This window comes from Microtus pennsylvanicus, chromosome 10 (genome assembly GCF_037038515.1).
Source record: "Microtus pennsylvanicus isolate mMicPen1 chromosome 10, mMicPen1.hap1, whole genome shotgun sequence".
Classification (NCBI taxonomy): Eukaryota; Metazoa; Chordata; class Mammalia; order Rodentia; family Cricetidae; genus Microtus; species Microtus pennsylvanicus.
The window spans coordinates 65,661,041-65,677,822 of record NC_134588.1 but is presented as its reverse complement, the minus strand read 5'-3'; the positions used below and the strand labels follow the sequence as shown (position 1 = coordinate 65,677,822).

General features: G+C 43.5%; 1 protein-coding gene across 2 annotated transcripts in view; it reads right to left on the bottom strand.

The window, feature by feature from the left end:
• Ptprg (protein tyrosine phosphatase receptor type G) overlaps positions 1 to 16,782 on the bottom strand; it is a 666,884-nt gene that overhangs the window by 504,407 nt on the left and 145,695 nt on the right. For both annotated transcript variants that reach the window (XM_075988580.1, XM_075988581.1), the window contains exon 2: positions 1,411 to 1,515. In XM_075988580.1, coding sequence (XP_075844695.1) covers positions 1,411 to 1,515 — 105 coding nt within the window. The remainder of the gene's footprint in view (positions 1 to 1,410; positions 1,516 to 16,782) is intronic.

The window sequence follows — 16,782 nt, the reverse complement described above, 5'->3', positions numbered from 1 at the left end:
CCTTCAGCTGCGGGCAGAACTCAAACCCAAAGACACACACACTCTGTAACACCTGAAGACGCAATAGGGCCCACCACAAGCAAGGACGTCCATCAATAATGGCTCTATTTCCCAAATGCGCCACACACGCACGGCCCCTCTCCTGAGTAATGGGAGAAGTTCTGCTTCTTCACTGCCATTTGCACAGATGCCCTGGAACTTCCAATGTCCTTCCTAAGTGCATTATTATTCTAAATTGATGAACTGTAAATAACGGGCCACTTTACGCCTCTTCATGACGGATACCACAGCCACAGAGCACACAATGATAAATTTTCTTCGCATGTCTTGGCAAGAAGCTGTATGTATGTAATTTTGGCCTCCATCTCCCAATTTCCTTCATTTATCAGAAAATGGTGACAAAAGGCTCTAATTAGATAATTCTAATCACAAAGAAGGAGGTGTGATGGAAGACTTCACCATCACTGTCCATGACAAGCCAAACAAAACAGATCTGGCCATTTTCCCTGCAGGGGCAGGAGATTTATCAGCAGACAAGAGAATGCAAACCGCCACCAGATAAGGGGTAATTAAAGATCAGGCTATACATTTTACACTGACATAAATTTAACAAGATTTGCAGGTGGAAATTGGGGGTTGAGGAGGAAGCCCTGGTTCTGAAGAGACTCACAGCGGTTTCCTATGCAACAACACAACATAATACACACATTTATTAGGAAGAATAATCGCCGCACCTCCAAGCTCTTTCAAACAAGGAACTTGAATTATTCAGTACCCCAGTAATTTCAAAGCGCTCTGTCTTTTTCAAGTATTCCTCTTTAATTTGCTATGATCTGCTTTCAACAAGTTGGTGAGTTTTCTCATCTCTTTTAAAAATAACAAACCACCTAGTTCATTTTTTTTAGTTAACTGAAGGGAGCACAATCCAGAAAGGTCTCTACATGCAAGGAAATTAGCTCTGATGTAATACGCACTAAAATGCTAGCGATGCTATCCGTGTTACTGTCTCAAACGTGCAAAGTAAAACTGGGCTCGGTATACGGCAGAGAGAGGCAATACGCTCAACCACAAAGACTTGGAAATAAAGCTGGGTTTCGTGGATGATGGCTTAGGAGAAACTCCACGAGCTATTGAATGCTGTATCATGTTTTGTGGACATTAAGGGTCACCACAGCACCCTCAAGGCAACACTCTGTCTCTCAAAGAGTTACATGTCTGGTACAGTGACTCCTTAACAAGGGAATTTCAGGGACAAACACTTTGAGGACGGGGCGCGACGGGAAAACATGAAAAGAGCGGGCTTCAACTTTTCAAGTTTTAACAAAGCCAAACCTGCTTGACCAAACAGGGATCAGGCGAAATCCTGATGCTCCTGTCTTCCAGGACACCGACCAACTTAGGTGGACTCACCCGAGTATGCCCAGTAGGGGTCTCCGGACGCCTTCCGCCTGCGGATCTGCACCGAGCTGCCCTGTCTGCTCTCCTGCAAAGCCCCCACATAGCCTTCAGTCAATGCTGGAAGAGAAGGAGAACACTGTCAGTCATTGTGCTGAGGTGGACGCGGGGCACAGGGAAGATGCTCAGCCACGTGCAGCAGAGCTAGTCACAGAAGCACAAGCCTTAGAGACTGTCTGAACAGAACCTCAGTTTTGTCTTGTTGCACAGCGCTTGTGCCTGTCCTCCCAACTGTTGGCTGGGGCAGGAAGATTGCCTCCTGTCCTGGGCTGGCAGGGCTACAAAGTAAGAGTCTGACTCCAAAAAAAAAAAAACTAGAGAAAAGTCCAAAGCAAGATATTAACACATTTGATGCCCATATTAATGCTTAATATAATAAATATTATCACATATAATAATAATTAATATAATAACCACATCTATGTGACTTTTGTGTTTGAATTTAGTTTTCAGTTGGTTGACTGTTCATTTTGAGACAGTGTCACTCTGTAGCCCAGGCTGACCTGCAAGCAAGCTTGTAGATCAGGCTAGCCTCAAACTCCCATCCAACCTCCTATTTACTCCATCCTCTCAGCTGGGATGGCAGGGATAAGCCCCAGCCAAACCTTCACTAGGCACATTATTTACCCGCTGCGACAAACGTGGACACAAGGGTCTCAGTGGTAGAAACAAGCTTCAAGCAAGGAGATGACTTGCACTTGCCTAAGGTCCAATGAAATCTGACCCGAAATGTGTGCTTTGGTTTCTAACCATCTGAGTAAATGTGTGTTTGGGGTATAAAAGCCTCCAGGGCACAAGTGCTCTTCACTGCGTTTGTTACACATATGTGGGGGGTGGGGAGAGGTTTCAGGTGCAGAGACACTCACTAGGCTTCAGCACCGCACAAAGCACATAGCAGATCTGAGAGCCAAACAGAAGCATTGAGACCAGGGCCTCTGCCCCACAAAGCACAGACATGCACTGGAGACTCCTCCAGGTCCACACCCTTAGGCCCACAAATGTTCTCCTGCAGAACAGAGGACAGCAGAGCACAGAACCTTCCACTGCATTGCAATACTCATACTACAGCCTAACAGTGACGCACTGTTGAAACCTCAAAGGAATCCAATCTACCCCAGAATATCGAAAGGATTCTCCACCACCACAGAGAGTTCCCATGTGCACACTGGAGCCTTCAAAGCCCTCCCCCACCCCCCATCCCACCTGCGTCTCCTCCATCGAATGCAAATTGCCTCCAGTGATGAGCCTACGCCTAAGCGCACAGATGTGTACAAGGATAAACATCACAGGTGCCCCGATTCCCAAACAATACATGCAACCCGCCTATATTAATACTCAAATGCACCCAAACAAAACCAAGTCTGCTTTCAGGCAGCAAAGAAAATGGTCAGGAGACACGTCCATTGGCTCTGGGATGCGGATGGAAACACGATACGACGGTACATTTTCTACTCCGATTGGCAGGCAACGGTGGCACAAGGGTGTTAGCTTTGATGAGAAGGCGGCCAATAACAAACACCGCAACTGTAAGACCTAGTTTGAGACCCGCAGCCAGGGCTGGACCACAGATGCTCCCGAGATGAGCCTTTAGAGGAGAGCTGGAATGGAGGAGACTCCAAACATTCTTCTCAAAAGGAAACCTGTCACTTCTATTTGTTCCCTCGTTCAAAACAGCAAACTAAAAAAGTGTAAGTTACTGCTCACTGTCACGTGCAATGAAAATGTGGCCACTCACCATCTCAGCCATCAGCTCTGCAGGTGAGCCGCACAGAGCATGCGTGAGTCGCAAGTTCTCACCTACGATGGAAACCATAGCTTCTGCTCTCCGGCTCTCTCATGACTCTGGGGGGCATGTGTCAAGAATTTTAATGTGTTGCCTGCTTACTGTGCTTCACCTAGTACCCCAAAGCCTTTCTCTTTGTATCAGGACAAGGGGTACGGCAGCATCTTGACAATGTGACTGATAAAAGCCAAGTCTATGGGGGTTTTTAGTATGACCTAAGTTTACTAGCTTATGAAATAAGGGCCCTAGAGGATAGTTCAGAAGACAACAGGACTTACTGAGAGCAGAGCACCTAGCTCAGCCCCAAGCCCAACAGAATAAACGATACGGGAATTTACTCTTCCCAATTGACCTCTTGCTGAACGCAGAAGAACCTGCAGGAAGTGAACTGTCTAGAATGTGTGAAGGTATAACCAACAGGTTGGTGGACGGCTGCAGCTCTAACCCACTAAGCTGATTTTTGGTTTGTGTTTGTTGAAAAACAAGGTCGCAGGTAGCTCAAGATGGCCTTGAACTATTGGTGCCCTTGATGCCATGCCCCCAGTTTAAGGATTACAAGTGTGTACTTCAACATACCCAACTCACTGAGTAATGGAGACTAAACTCCGTGCGTGCTGGCCAAGAGCTCTACGCCCCCCTTAGCTACATCCTCAGGCCCACGTTCAATTGACTTCTACATCCCTCCCCCTCCCCGCCCCCCACTCCTTTCTCTATAACTGATGTCTGAGCTCGCTAGGGGATGGTTTCTCAGAACTTGTTCTGGGTGTTTATTAGGTTCACCGACCATTTTTCATTTTCTTCTGCTCCAGTAAACTCGACTAAATTTAAATTGAACTGTTTGAGAGATGTTTTCCCTCAGCACCATCTCAATAAGAATTTGCTCCATAGCCATTGTTTCTGTGGCAATCATAGCCCATTCCATTTACCCACAGCTATCCAGGCACCTTTCTCCTTCTGGCACATGGCTTGCCCTCTTCTGACTTAAGCCACTGAGTCCCCACACACCAGCATCCTGAAAACTCCCGCGATAGAATCAGGCACAGGGATATCAGCCAGTCTTCCTTGTTTATGGAAGTGCTAGGCATAATGAGTCCACGAAGATGTTGGGACATGGTCCCCAAAACAATGGGTAGGGTGGGCTGACGACCAAGTATGGGATCAGCACAAGTTGAAGTAATAACAAAACTTGGAGCTACGCCAGGATGCAGACAGACTGTACAGACCAATTCTTTTGACAGCATTAAGCCCTGGCCAGTACCAACGGGAAGCTAGAGCGTTGGAGAGTTACAGTGAACAGATTTGAATGTAAAACTCTGTCTTCTGTCACCTGTGCAACTAGTCCTGCAATGACAATGCCTCTAAATATGCACTTTGGCTTCTGACCATCACTTTACAATCTACAAGGTCACAGTTGTTATAATAGATTATCAACCCAGGGATAAAGTTTTTAAAATAGAAAGCACAAATCAATGACAAACTGTCCTGGACTCTGGGCTTTGAAATTCAAATTAAATTGTTTTGGAGAAGTACCCAAAAAATCAACTTTTTAAAGGTCTTAGATTGTGTGTGAGTGTGTGTGTGTGTGTGTGTGTGTGTGTGTGTGTGTGTGTGTACAGCCAAAAGTCACCTTCTGCCTCCACTGACCCACTTTTAGGACCACTGCTCGCCTACCAGAAAGAGCAAACAATGAACACGCAAAGCAGGATGGGAAGGGCCTGAGAATCCCACAGGATGGTCCTTGGGGAGGCGATTTGAAAATGACCAGGGAAGCAAAGACTCCACCACTGGGTGCCAAATTCTTTCTAACAGACGACCTGCTCATTAAAAGTAACTCTATTTACGATTCCCTTCCACTGCGGCAGTTATGTGTGGTTCCTTATCCACCTCCAGATAAGGACAGAAATGTGTATCAATGTCACCTGTATAAACTAAGGAAGACGATCTAAAGCCCTCACCGCAAATATCTTCCAATCAAAGACGAGGTGGTTTTAAATGTATTTTTAAAACCATTTGAATAGCAGTCGATATATATAAAGCAACTTCATATTAAATTAAAGGAACAGAGGCTTGCACAAGGTAACAGTCTGTGGCTCCCTAGGAAAGCTAGAGTCAGCAATGCCAAATTCAATCAATTCTAATACTCTGTCCTCTCCTCAGCTCCAACAGCCGAGCGGCCGCAGCATGGTATGCTATGGTATGGCTATGAATCATGCTATTGATTTTCAATATCTTCTGTGCAGAAAATTAAATTATGCAAATGCATGCCTTTACGGATCCTTACCTTAATGTGAAATTGCATACTTGCTTATGTCAGCAACTTAATTACACAATTAAAAATGGAGCGTGCTTACGTGAAAATGCGTGGTTTCACTCTTCGGAACAGACAATAAGCGTAAATCTGCCTATGGTTATCATTTGAATAACAAGAAGGAGGAGACGGTGTTACGCAAACATAAACTCTAGCAAGTTCTACATCCGAGCCCCTATGGTTTAGGGATATGAAGTCATTTGCCAGCTGGAAGCATAGAAGGGCCCTTTGTTGTGTTATATATAATGTTCCAAGTTGTTGGAGCCATTGTATACAACACAGAAAAGCCCAGTAGTGTACACAGATACATACGTTTTTGAAAGAGGTAGACTCTAATGTCATTTTAAGAAGCACATACATATCCTCAGTTGATTAGCAAACCTGGGCAGAAGGAATTTCAAACTCAAGCTGTTTTCAAGGGTCTTGAGTATCTCATCATCGAATGATTAGGAAGGACAAATCCAGCTACTCCCATCATCCCAGTCTACCAATCCTGACAAGATGAAAACAGAGAGTTAAAAAGCCAACAATATTAACTAGCCAATGATGCTTCCCTCGCACTCAGCAGGAGGAATCTTAAGCCACTTGATTGCTAGGCAGGGCGCCAAATGAGTGGCAGGAGTTTTCAAACGCTTTCTCTCCTCTCAGAACTTCGACGGAGCCTAAAGTGAAGAAGATATTTATAAATCTTTCAAACCCACAGGCCCAATCCCGTCCTATAAAAATATCCTATGAGTTACCTATTGCTGAAGACATCAACGAAACAGTTTCCTGTGTGCATGATTTAATTTCCCAGAGCTACTGGACAGAGTTTATGAGAATAGATGTTTGTATTATGGGACTATTAAAGCAGATGCGTTACCCATCTCTTAACTGCATCTTTAGGAGGGTTTTGTTACCCAGAGCTTCACAGAAACTTGGTCTTAGGGGAAGGAACTTGAAGTTTCAGTAACTCCCCTGTGTTTATTTGTGTATGAACATATTTTCCTTCAAAAAGCACTCATTAAGTAACATTTTGACATAAATAACTTTTTATTTTTAATTTGTATTCATTTTTGTGAGGATGGGGTGCCATGTGTGTACGTAAGTGTTTGCAGAGGCCAGAAAGGAGTACCACAAACCCCTAGAACCAGTTATGATAAGCAGTGGTGAACCAGACATCTTAGATGCTGGGAACCACACTTGGATCCTCTGCAAGAGCCAGGAGCAGTCCTAACCACCATCTCTCTAGCCCTAAATGTCTTCTTCAATATCACTGTTGGAGAGAAGCAAGCAAGACAATAAGAGGTAGGAATCAAGATGGTTTGTGTTGGCTTGCACCTTTAATCCCACTAACTGGGAGGCAGAGCCAAGCAGGCCAGCCAGTGTTACAGAGTGAGATGCTGCCTTAAAAACAGGAAGAGAGAGGGAAGGACTGAGGGAGGGAGAGAGATCAAGTTGTCATATACAGCCACTTTACTTCCCAACCTAAAAAGGCATGGCTAAAAGTACACAGCACCTGAAGTCTTTTCTGGCAAGAAAAGTAAGTTTAATATGCAAATAATCATCTGCATATTCATTTGTAAATGAAAAATGGAGGTCTGAGATGCCCAGCAAGGAAGAAAGGATTTCTTCCTGCTTAGTTCTACAGGACCGGTTATACTCCCAGCTTGAACCAGTAACGCCCACTTCATCTCTGCTAACTCATGTTCTGAAATATTCTGAAGTGAAATAAAATCGCCTCCCCACTTCTCCCGCCCCCTCGTTTGTGTGCACTCACACACAAAAAAACATGCCTTTTTTGTGTGTTGGAGGCTTATTCCTTAACCCCGATATCCTAAAGAGGAGGCACCCACTCCATCAATGGATGGAACCATGCATGGTTTTATAGCTAAAAGGACTAGCAGGAAGGAGGGCCTGGTCTTAGGGAGGCACGCTTTTGATAGGAATCTTGTGTCTCCAACTTCTGATCCCTCTCCGTGCTTCCTGGATGGCATGAATTGAGTGGCTTTGCCCTTCCAACATGAGGTTTTTCTCCTCACAGTCCAGGAAAAGGATAGTCAGATGCCCATGTACTTATAACCTCTGAAACCAGAAATGAACATCAATCTTTCTTCCTTTTAAAGTTTGTCTCAGAACCTGTCACAACAATGAAAAATTAACTAATATCACTAATGGTCACATAAGGTTATACAGCAGTAGAAACTAATTTGGTTTACCATAAGAACATCCCAAATACCTTCTGAAACATGCTGATAGACCTAGTATCCTGTCAATGAAAGTAGTTTTCCCTACCTAGGTGCCTACCTAATTCTAGGACATTCCAAAAGATGTGGGTGGTCTGGGAGAAGATATTTTTATGAAAAATTGAAAGTATCAGCCAGGCGATAGTGGGGCATGCCTTCAATCCCAGCACTTGGGAGGCAGAAGCAGGCATATCTCTGTGCGTTTGAGGCTAGCCTAGAAACAAACAAAAAAAATTGAACCGGTCACAACAAAGCAATTGCAGCGGAATGAAAATGACACATGAGGGACAAGGTGGCAGCCTGGCTCTTCCCCCTAGCTCCCATGGAAAAAAAGCCCACGTAAAATCAAGCAAGAGACCCTCTCCTTTCCGTGTGGAGAATGCATATTTTTTTACAATGCCAACAAATAGTTAAACAGGCTGTTTATGTCTAATATAACTCCTCATACAACAAACAAATTAAGTATTTCTCAAGGAGGAGGAAATCGGGCACAATTTTCTCTAGATTTTAAAGAGCATTTAAGAACATTATCCGCCACACAATAGTCTGCAATGAATATATCTTTATCTTTTTTGTGCCTACAATGAGCGAATGTATCAAATTATAGTTAAAGGTAATTAAATATTCTGACGAGGCTCACATTTCCTTTGCTACATTTCAATTAATTGTGGTGAGATGTACTTTGTCAGTGTCCCAAAAAGCAGAATCAGGAAGTGTGCCTCTCTCTGAGCAGCTACAATGACGCAGCCTGCTGTAGCCTTCGTGTGCTACTGAACTAACCACAAATACAAAGGATCCTGTTACAGCAAATTGTCTATTTCACCGTATTCAAATGCACCTATTGTCCTAACTACAAAGAATTGTTTTTCATTATCTAACATGATAAAGAGACCTAGCATAGGGCCATGGTTTCTTTTGAAGTAAAATAAACCATCAAAACTCAGAAGTAATTCTAGGGAACAAAAGATCACACAGTAGTGGTAGGTCCTACTGGGCAATGAAGATACCAAACAGCCTCAGAAAACTGAAATAAAATAGATGAGCAAAAGTCTGAACAACTATAACATAGCGTGATTCCAAAAGGCAGGATCTGTTGTCGTTTAAACCAAGACGAGAAAAATTAGAGCCACCCTCTCTGCTATAATTAACTCTGCCATAGTTTGAGAAGTTCAGAAACTAAAAACACTTCCCAAAAGGTCTGAGGCACACATGGCACACTTCAAAAGCTGACTCTTCCCACAGCTTAATAACCCCTTGCAAAGAAAATCCAAAAGAGACAGTTCCCTGCCACAGACGCACAATCCTGAAAAAGAAAGACTCGATTCCTGGCTTCAAAGACTTCATGGCGCCGGTCAGAGGTGAAGTGAACAGCACTTTGGGCCTGTTTTAGAATAATAGATACTCTTTGGCTCCCAAAGAATTGAGTATTGCAAGGCTTGTAAAATAAGAAAATGAAGGCTGGTCAAAGGTAGCATCAGGGCCACATTCAACCCAACAATGAGGTACGAGGATTTTAACACTCTTGCGTGTCTTTACCAAGTTTTAATGATCCACAAGATAGCAAACACAACCAAGAGTTTACTCAGTTGTAGCCACCAAGCTGAGCAACCACCCACCTAGATGTTTTACTTCACCAAGGGGCGGGGGGGTGCGTGCCCATCTATCCATCCAAGGTGGGAAAACTCAGGAAAGAAGTCTGATATGCTTGCTTCTCTAACTCTAACAGTTTATTCCCAACAACAACATGATGTATGCAGAATAGGCCCCTGTTTAGAGAAGTGCTTTGAGATACCAGCTCATTGCACCTCCATCTCCCCTGACTGGATTTTCTTCTGACAGAGTATTCCCATGACCATCTGAATTTGCAATCACAGCCCAGTCCATCAGAAGCTACTTACTAAATACCCTACTGCTATGAAGCAGGCACTATTAAAAAATTATTAGTACAGGGTCTCGGGAGATGGCTCAGTGGTTAAGAGCACTGGCTCTTTCTTCCAGAGGTCCTGAGGTTCAATTCCCAGCAACCCTGTGGTGACTGGTAATCATCTAGCGTGAGATCTGGCGCCCTCTTCTGGCCTGCAGGAGGACATGCATACAGAACACCACAATGGAGGGAGGGAGGGAGGGAGGGAGGGAGGGAGGGAGGGAGGGAGGGAGGGAGGGAGGGAGGGAGGGAGACAGGTGAGTACAGTGGCTCATGGAAGTGATGCAGTGGAAATCCTATGGCCTAGAAAAAAAAAGTAACTTAGAAAATGCTAAGTTACTTGTCCAAGGATACACAGCATGAAGGCAGGCACTATCTTCAAGCTTTAGAGTGACACTAGATTACAATTCTTGTTTTCTTTTTCCTCTGCCTAACACTAGAGATGGACCCAGGCCCTCATATATCCTCGGCAAGAGCTCTACTACCTTCTCAGTTCTTGCACTATCTTTCACAAAATTGCATTTGGGGCATCATAAGGTATCTGGGTTAATAGCGAGGCCATTTGCTCAAAGTGAAGAAAAAAACATCTACAAGAGCCTCAAAAACTAAAAATGGAACCATTTGAAAAGAACTGAGCTGTCTGGGCTACTTTTCCTAGTCCTGTTGGCAGCAAGGATAAAAGCCTGCTCCTAATAGAACTCAGAAAATGTAGTGACTTTTCTACCATGCTGTGGAGAAGATCCAATTACGGCTACACAAACATTACTTACTGCCTATAAAAAGAAAGTCACCCATGCCAAATACAAATCAACATGGTTACAATGTGTCTTTAGGGGGAAAACAGACAGAAAGAAAGTGATACATTGGCTAATAAATTCTCTTCATTCCATTCTCTTAAAATACGTAGTTCTTACTGCTTAACATACTTTTATTTACCAGAAATATGCTCCATAACATAGACTTCTGATGTAGTCAGATTATTTATATATGTACATATTGTTAGTGAGGTTTCATAGAGAGCAAAAAGTCCTATGATGTAAAAAATAACATACATGTGGCTTAGCATCCATTTGAAAATGACATCCTATCCACTAACTCTAGCAAAACATGCCAACAGTAAGCAAGTAATTCACAGTTCTGGCACACAGTGACTAGTGACTGCTATTACTGTTAAAATGCCTCCCGATTTTCATGTGTTTGGAAACTTAACCCGCAAGTTCATATAGTACTGGTTTTAGGAGGTGAATCTGTGAGGAGGTAACTGGGCCATAAGAATCTGCAACAACAAATTCTCATACTTCTCAGTCACCAGAAACAGAGCTAAGGAAACCTTTATTCCTTCTATATCATCTACCCTGTGGGATTCAATTACGCCAACAGGAAGAAATCTAAAGTAGAGATCCTTAAGATAACACACATTGCCACCAGGATAACCACAACTAACGGCAGAGTATACGCACAAAGCTGGGCCTGATTTGAGGATCCAGTTCACAGTGGATGGCAAGCATGACACCATTTTGCTGAAGACAACATAGGTAGAACTAATTCATAACATTTTATTATCATCAGAAACCTGTGGCTTCCAGCGCCAGTTATTAGACAGTGTAAAGTCTTGTGTCCTCTTGGAACTTGACTTGGGAACACAGGAAAGTAAATAAAGAGACACAAGACACTACCGCAGAAAAGAGAAAGAAGAATATTCTAGGAGTAGCTGGAGAATGGGTATTTTAATTTAGAGCATTCACAGAAAGAGTGGTAGAACCTAAGGTTGGATGATGTCACGGAGGCACAAAGAGGGATAAAGAAACATGGAAAATTAAGGTCACAAAGAGGCTGGCTGCAGAGTCTAGGAAGACTGGCTCGTTGGCAAAATTGTTTGCTGTGCAAGCCTGAGGACTTAAGTTCAAACCCCAGCACCTACATAAAATGCTGAATATGACCACGCATGCCAATAATCCCAGTGCAAGGGACAGGGAGGAGGCAAGAGGATTCCTGGAACTGGTGGGCTGGAAATTAAAAAAAAAAAAAACAAACAAACGGTGGAAAATGACAGAGTGAAATAAATACCCCACCCCTTCCACTGGCCTCTACACATGTGGCACAAAGGTCGAGCCCTTCACACACGCACATAAGGATATGTAGACACACAAGAGTCCAGTCTGTCTAAGCCTAGGGAGCTGGGCAGTGGGGGATGACGATGGCGACCACGATGATGATAACTACAAAGGTTAAAAAGACAGGATTCATGTAAGACCTAAAGAAGATTGGGAACTCACAGGTGGCAACCTGTGGGTCTGGCAAGTGATATTCTCTGTCAGACAATCTCAGGTCTTAAGACCTCAGGCTCGTAGAGCAATCTCAGACAGCGGCTGCGATGACCTAACTCTAAGGCGCTTTTACGAATGGAAACTGCAACAGCATCTCTGCTGTGCGGGGAAATATAGCAGAGGCGGGTGGGCTTGAGCACAAGCAGAACTCACACCTAGCCTCTAGGCGGGGCACAATACTAAGTGCACAGCAGTTGAGGGCTGTAAAGTTCTCCAGAAGCAAATACTGGAGATACACACTCACTTGAACAGAAACGGCCCCGGCTGGTTTTTAACTTTACTTAGCTTCTCTTTTCTATCATTGCAACTCACCATTTTCACCTGAATAGAGATGGGGGGGGGGGGGGGGAGGAACTGCTAAGGGCCTTGGGTTTTGGTGGCTGACTGTTTGCATAGCGTGCAGCAAGTCCTAAGTCTGATATTTACTACAAGAGAACAAAGGAAAATAATCTCATTATGCATGCAAACACTTTGAAAGTGGTAGGCACCAAACAACTACACAGAAGAATGAAAGAGGAAGAAACAGTAATGAAGACAGAAGGCTCGATGGGTGAAGGGGCCTCCAACCCCGATAACCTTACTTCTAAACACGTACTCCTCCAAGTCATCTTCTGGCTCCTCAAGGCACCATGACATAAGCATGCACATGTGTATGCATACAAATGCATGCATGTATGCTCGCATGCGCGCGCACACACACACACACACACACACACACAATTTCCAATCAAAAGTGAAAAGCGGTAATAATAACACCACTACATTTTTCTAAGGGATATCTGCCACATGAAGCTATGCCCTCTTGTATCAAACTGCTTTTTCAACACAGCTACATCCACTGATTAGTCAAGTCCTTGGACCTCAACAGGGAGGCTTCTTGTAATAAAGAGACTGACAACTGTGGAGTACAGAGTGACTCAAAGCTCAAAGAACAAAAGGAAAAAGAGACAAATATTCCAGGAGGCATGGGGTGGTGGGGAAACAGTGTCCTGATGTGACCAGCCCACTACACTCATGAACTCATAGTAGATATGACAGCCTGCTTAAGATGAAGCCAGTCAACATTTCAGCATGGACTGTAGAGTGGTGCAGGATCTCCCACCCCCAGATGCCGAGCTCCTGGCAGCTGGTGACTGCAAGGGAAGGAAGAGCCAGTTTTCTTTAGGAATGTGATCCATGGTTCAGTACAAGGCCCCATGCACTATTTGGACTCAGTGGTTGGACTTCAGTTTTGTTTTTAAATGCACTATTTGGACTCAGTGGTTGGACTTCAGTTTTGTTTTTAAAAGAGGGCGTGATGCTGGGGACGGAGTTTCTGGGAAGAGCTAGAGGAGAGAGCAGGCGTGAATAGGGTTGAAATATATTGTACACACACATAAAAGATCAGTGTGTTTTTTTTTATAAAAAAAAAAGCCTATACACTCATACAAGAGGAGGGGCGACCTACATGACCCTGAAGCCCAAAGGTCGAAAGCACACTGCTATAGACTCCACAGGAACATACAGAGTTGCTTGTTTCCAAGGATCTAGTTTATGCTTAATGTGTGAGCCTGAGTGTGTGTATATGCACCATCAACATGGAGGTAGCATCAGGTAGGCATTGCACCCCCTGGAACTAGAGTTATAGGTGGCTGTGAGCTGTTACATGGGTGCTGGAAATTGAACGTAGGTCCTCTGGAGAAACAAGAAGAGCGCCTAACTTCTGGCTGAGCCATCTCTCCAGGCCCTGGGTAGAGTTTTTAAACCCACTTTGTCACTATTTAAACACGCCTAAGAGCATGGCCTTGGCCTCAATTCTGCCACCCTTAGTCTTGGGATGGGTGGACCATTCTTCCACAACAAGATGTAAGCACATGGAAAGAAAGTCATTTAGATAAAAACTAATTAATACATGAAATCAAGACTATTCATCATAAAGAGGATAATGAAGATTTTATCTTTAGCAATGGTTCAAGGTTGTGTATAAGTCACATAATAAGAATGCAAAGACAAGGGCTGGAGGGATGGCTCAGTGGTTAAGAGCACTGACTGTTATTCCAGGGGACCCAGGTTCAATTCCCAGAACCCACATGGCAGCTCACAACTGTCTATAATTCCAGTTCCATGGCAAAACACAAATGCACATTAAAAAAATAAAAGATTGGGGCTGGAGAGATGGCTCAGAGGTTAAGAGCATTGCCTGCTCTTCCAAAGGTCCTGAGTTCAATTCCCAGCAACCACATGGTGGCTCACAACCATCTGAAATGGGTCTATGCCCTCTTCTGGCCTGCAGGCATACACACAGACAGAATATTGTATACATAATAAATAAATAAATATTAAAAAATAAATGAAATAAAAGATTAAAAAAGTAAAAACCAGGGACAATAAGACAACCTACTGGGAAGCGGATAAATGGTCAACTACAATAGACTCTCATGGTCTACAGGACGATTTCCCCCTCCCAAAAGTCTAATAAACAGGTCTCTCACTGGCATCTTTTTGTTCAATACATGTAAATCTGTCTATGGCATTTAAAGGGAAAATAAAAACACAAGGAACTGGTTAACATTGCCAGGGAACCACACTGGTGTTGCTAGTTCCAGAGACCCAAGGTTACAAGTTTATCTGTATGATCTTCATGTTTCTGAGGTGTTAAGCTGGCTTCTACTCCAGCAAGAAGGAGGCTAGCTTTGTTCTTTTCGAACACAGCAAGAAATCGCAAAAGAAATGCCTTGCATTCTGCTTTGCTTGAAAGGGAGTTATTAACTTGAAATAACACAATACAACTCTCAAGGAAAATAATTTAAAAGAGCTATTAGAATCTTAAATAAAATGATTTAATTAAAAAGACTGTAACCATTATAAAAAAAATTTTTTGCCCGATCACATCAGGATGGCTAAAGTACTTATCATTCAGTCTGTTTAAATAGCTCTAATAGCAATTTCTTGAATAATTAAAAGGAGGAGATAATTCTCTCTCTCTTTCTCTCTCTTTCTCTCTCTCTCTCTCTCTCTCTCTCTCTCTCTCTCTCTCTCTCTCTCTCTCTCTCTCTCTCTCTGTGTGTGTGTGTGTGTGGTTGGGAGAGAGTATTAAACCAAATGTCATTTTCCAATAAAGAAATGGTCCGGGGCAGGGCTTATCTCCCATTTCGTCTCTTGGGTCTCTACTTTCTGTAAAACCTCAAGCTCAGACCAATCATACTACAAGACCCATCCAAAGTTGAAGGGAAAAGCAGGTTATGATTTACAAAGCTCAAGCCCAAAACTCAAAGTTTCAGTTCAGTACCCCCCATAATATTTGTATTAAAAAAAACTAAGAAAAACCAATATCTAGTAAAGGTGTCCACTTGGAATTTAAATAGTGTTATAACGGTGCAACCTAGTCAATAAAACTGGAGGTTGTAGGGGAAATAAGCTTCCTTCTTTCTAAAATAAAAAGACTCATGTCAGAAGCAAACTGTATCTTTGGGGGCTTCACTATTGGGCAAAATCGAATCAAACAGATTGTGCCTTTGAATTTTGCACAAAGGAATAAAACGTAGCACATGGGGACAATGCTACATCTGTCACAACCTGGTCTAAGAAGCTAGTCGCAAAGACTGGTCTGGAAACACACACTGCAGAAGCTCGTCATCATATACCACATCCCAGGTTCCCCCAAAGGCCTGCTAAGGGGATGCAGACCCCACAGACATAGTTTTACAAACAAAGAGTGGGGAGAAGAAGCCTCCGATTTCCCTTTTCTGCCAGTCTAGTCATGTTCAGATCAATCCGTTCTGTGACAGTTAAAAAAACACTAGAATCCAAAACTACAGGAAAGGTTTAAAAAAAGGAAAGGACAGATAATTAGGTGTTGCAGCAGTGGCGTCTGGCGTGTGAAGTTTATGCATTACGGGGAGAGGGGGGAGCAACAACGCTGAATGACATTCCCTGATGGTATGCTACTGAAAAATGAGATCTGTTCTTGCCAAAGACCTGGCTTGAGCTCCCAGCACCTACATAGTAGCTAACAGCAGTCCTGCCTCCTCCACTTCCTACACACGTGTGATGCACATACATAATCCAGATCACACTTCAAACACATGGTAAAAAGAATTCTTAAAGTGACTGAACCAGAGTGCTATTATTCAAAGAGCAAAGTTTCATTTAGCTCTAGAACTTCACTTGCAACAATGTGTGAGATTTTCAGTTCGATTCTTGGCATCACACACACGTTAACTGTCTAATTTAGTAATTTTTTAGCTGTGCTTTGCGGTGCATGAGTATTAACCGAGCACTTTGTTACTCAGACAGAAGGACCATGAGCAAAGGCTAGCCTGGGCTACATAGCAAAATACCTGTCTCAAGATTAGATTTTTAAAATGCCATAAATAAAGGACATTGAGCCCATAATTCGTGATCCTAGAGAAGCTAAATAAGAAGGTGAACCCAAAGAAAAACATATAGGCATCAGGCGATGAAAGGAGACAGAGACAGAGACCCACATTGGAGCACCAGACAGAAATCTCAAGGTCCAAATCAGGAGCAGGAGAGAAAGCACCAGCAAGGAACTCAGGACCGCGAGGGGTGTACCCACACACTGAGACAATGGGGATGTTCTATTGGGAACTCACCAAGGCCAGCTGGCCTGGGTCTGAAAAAGCTTGGGATAAAACTGGACTCTCTGAACATAGGGGACAATGAGGACTGCTGCGAAATCAAGAACAATGGCACTGGGTTTTTGAACCTACTGCACGTACTGGCTTTGTGGGAGCATAGGCAGTTTGGATGCTCACCTT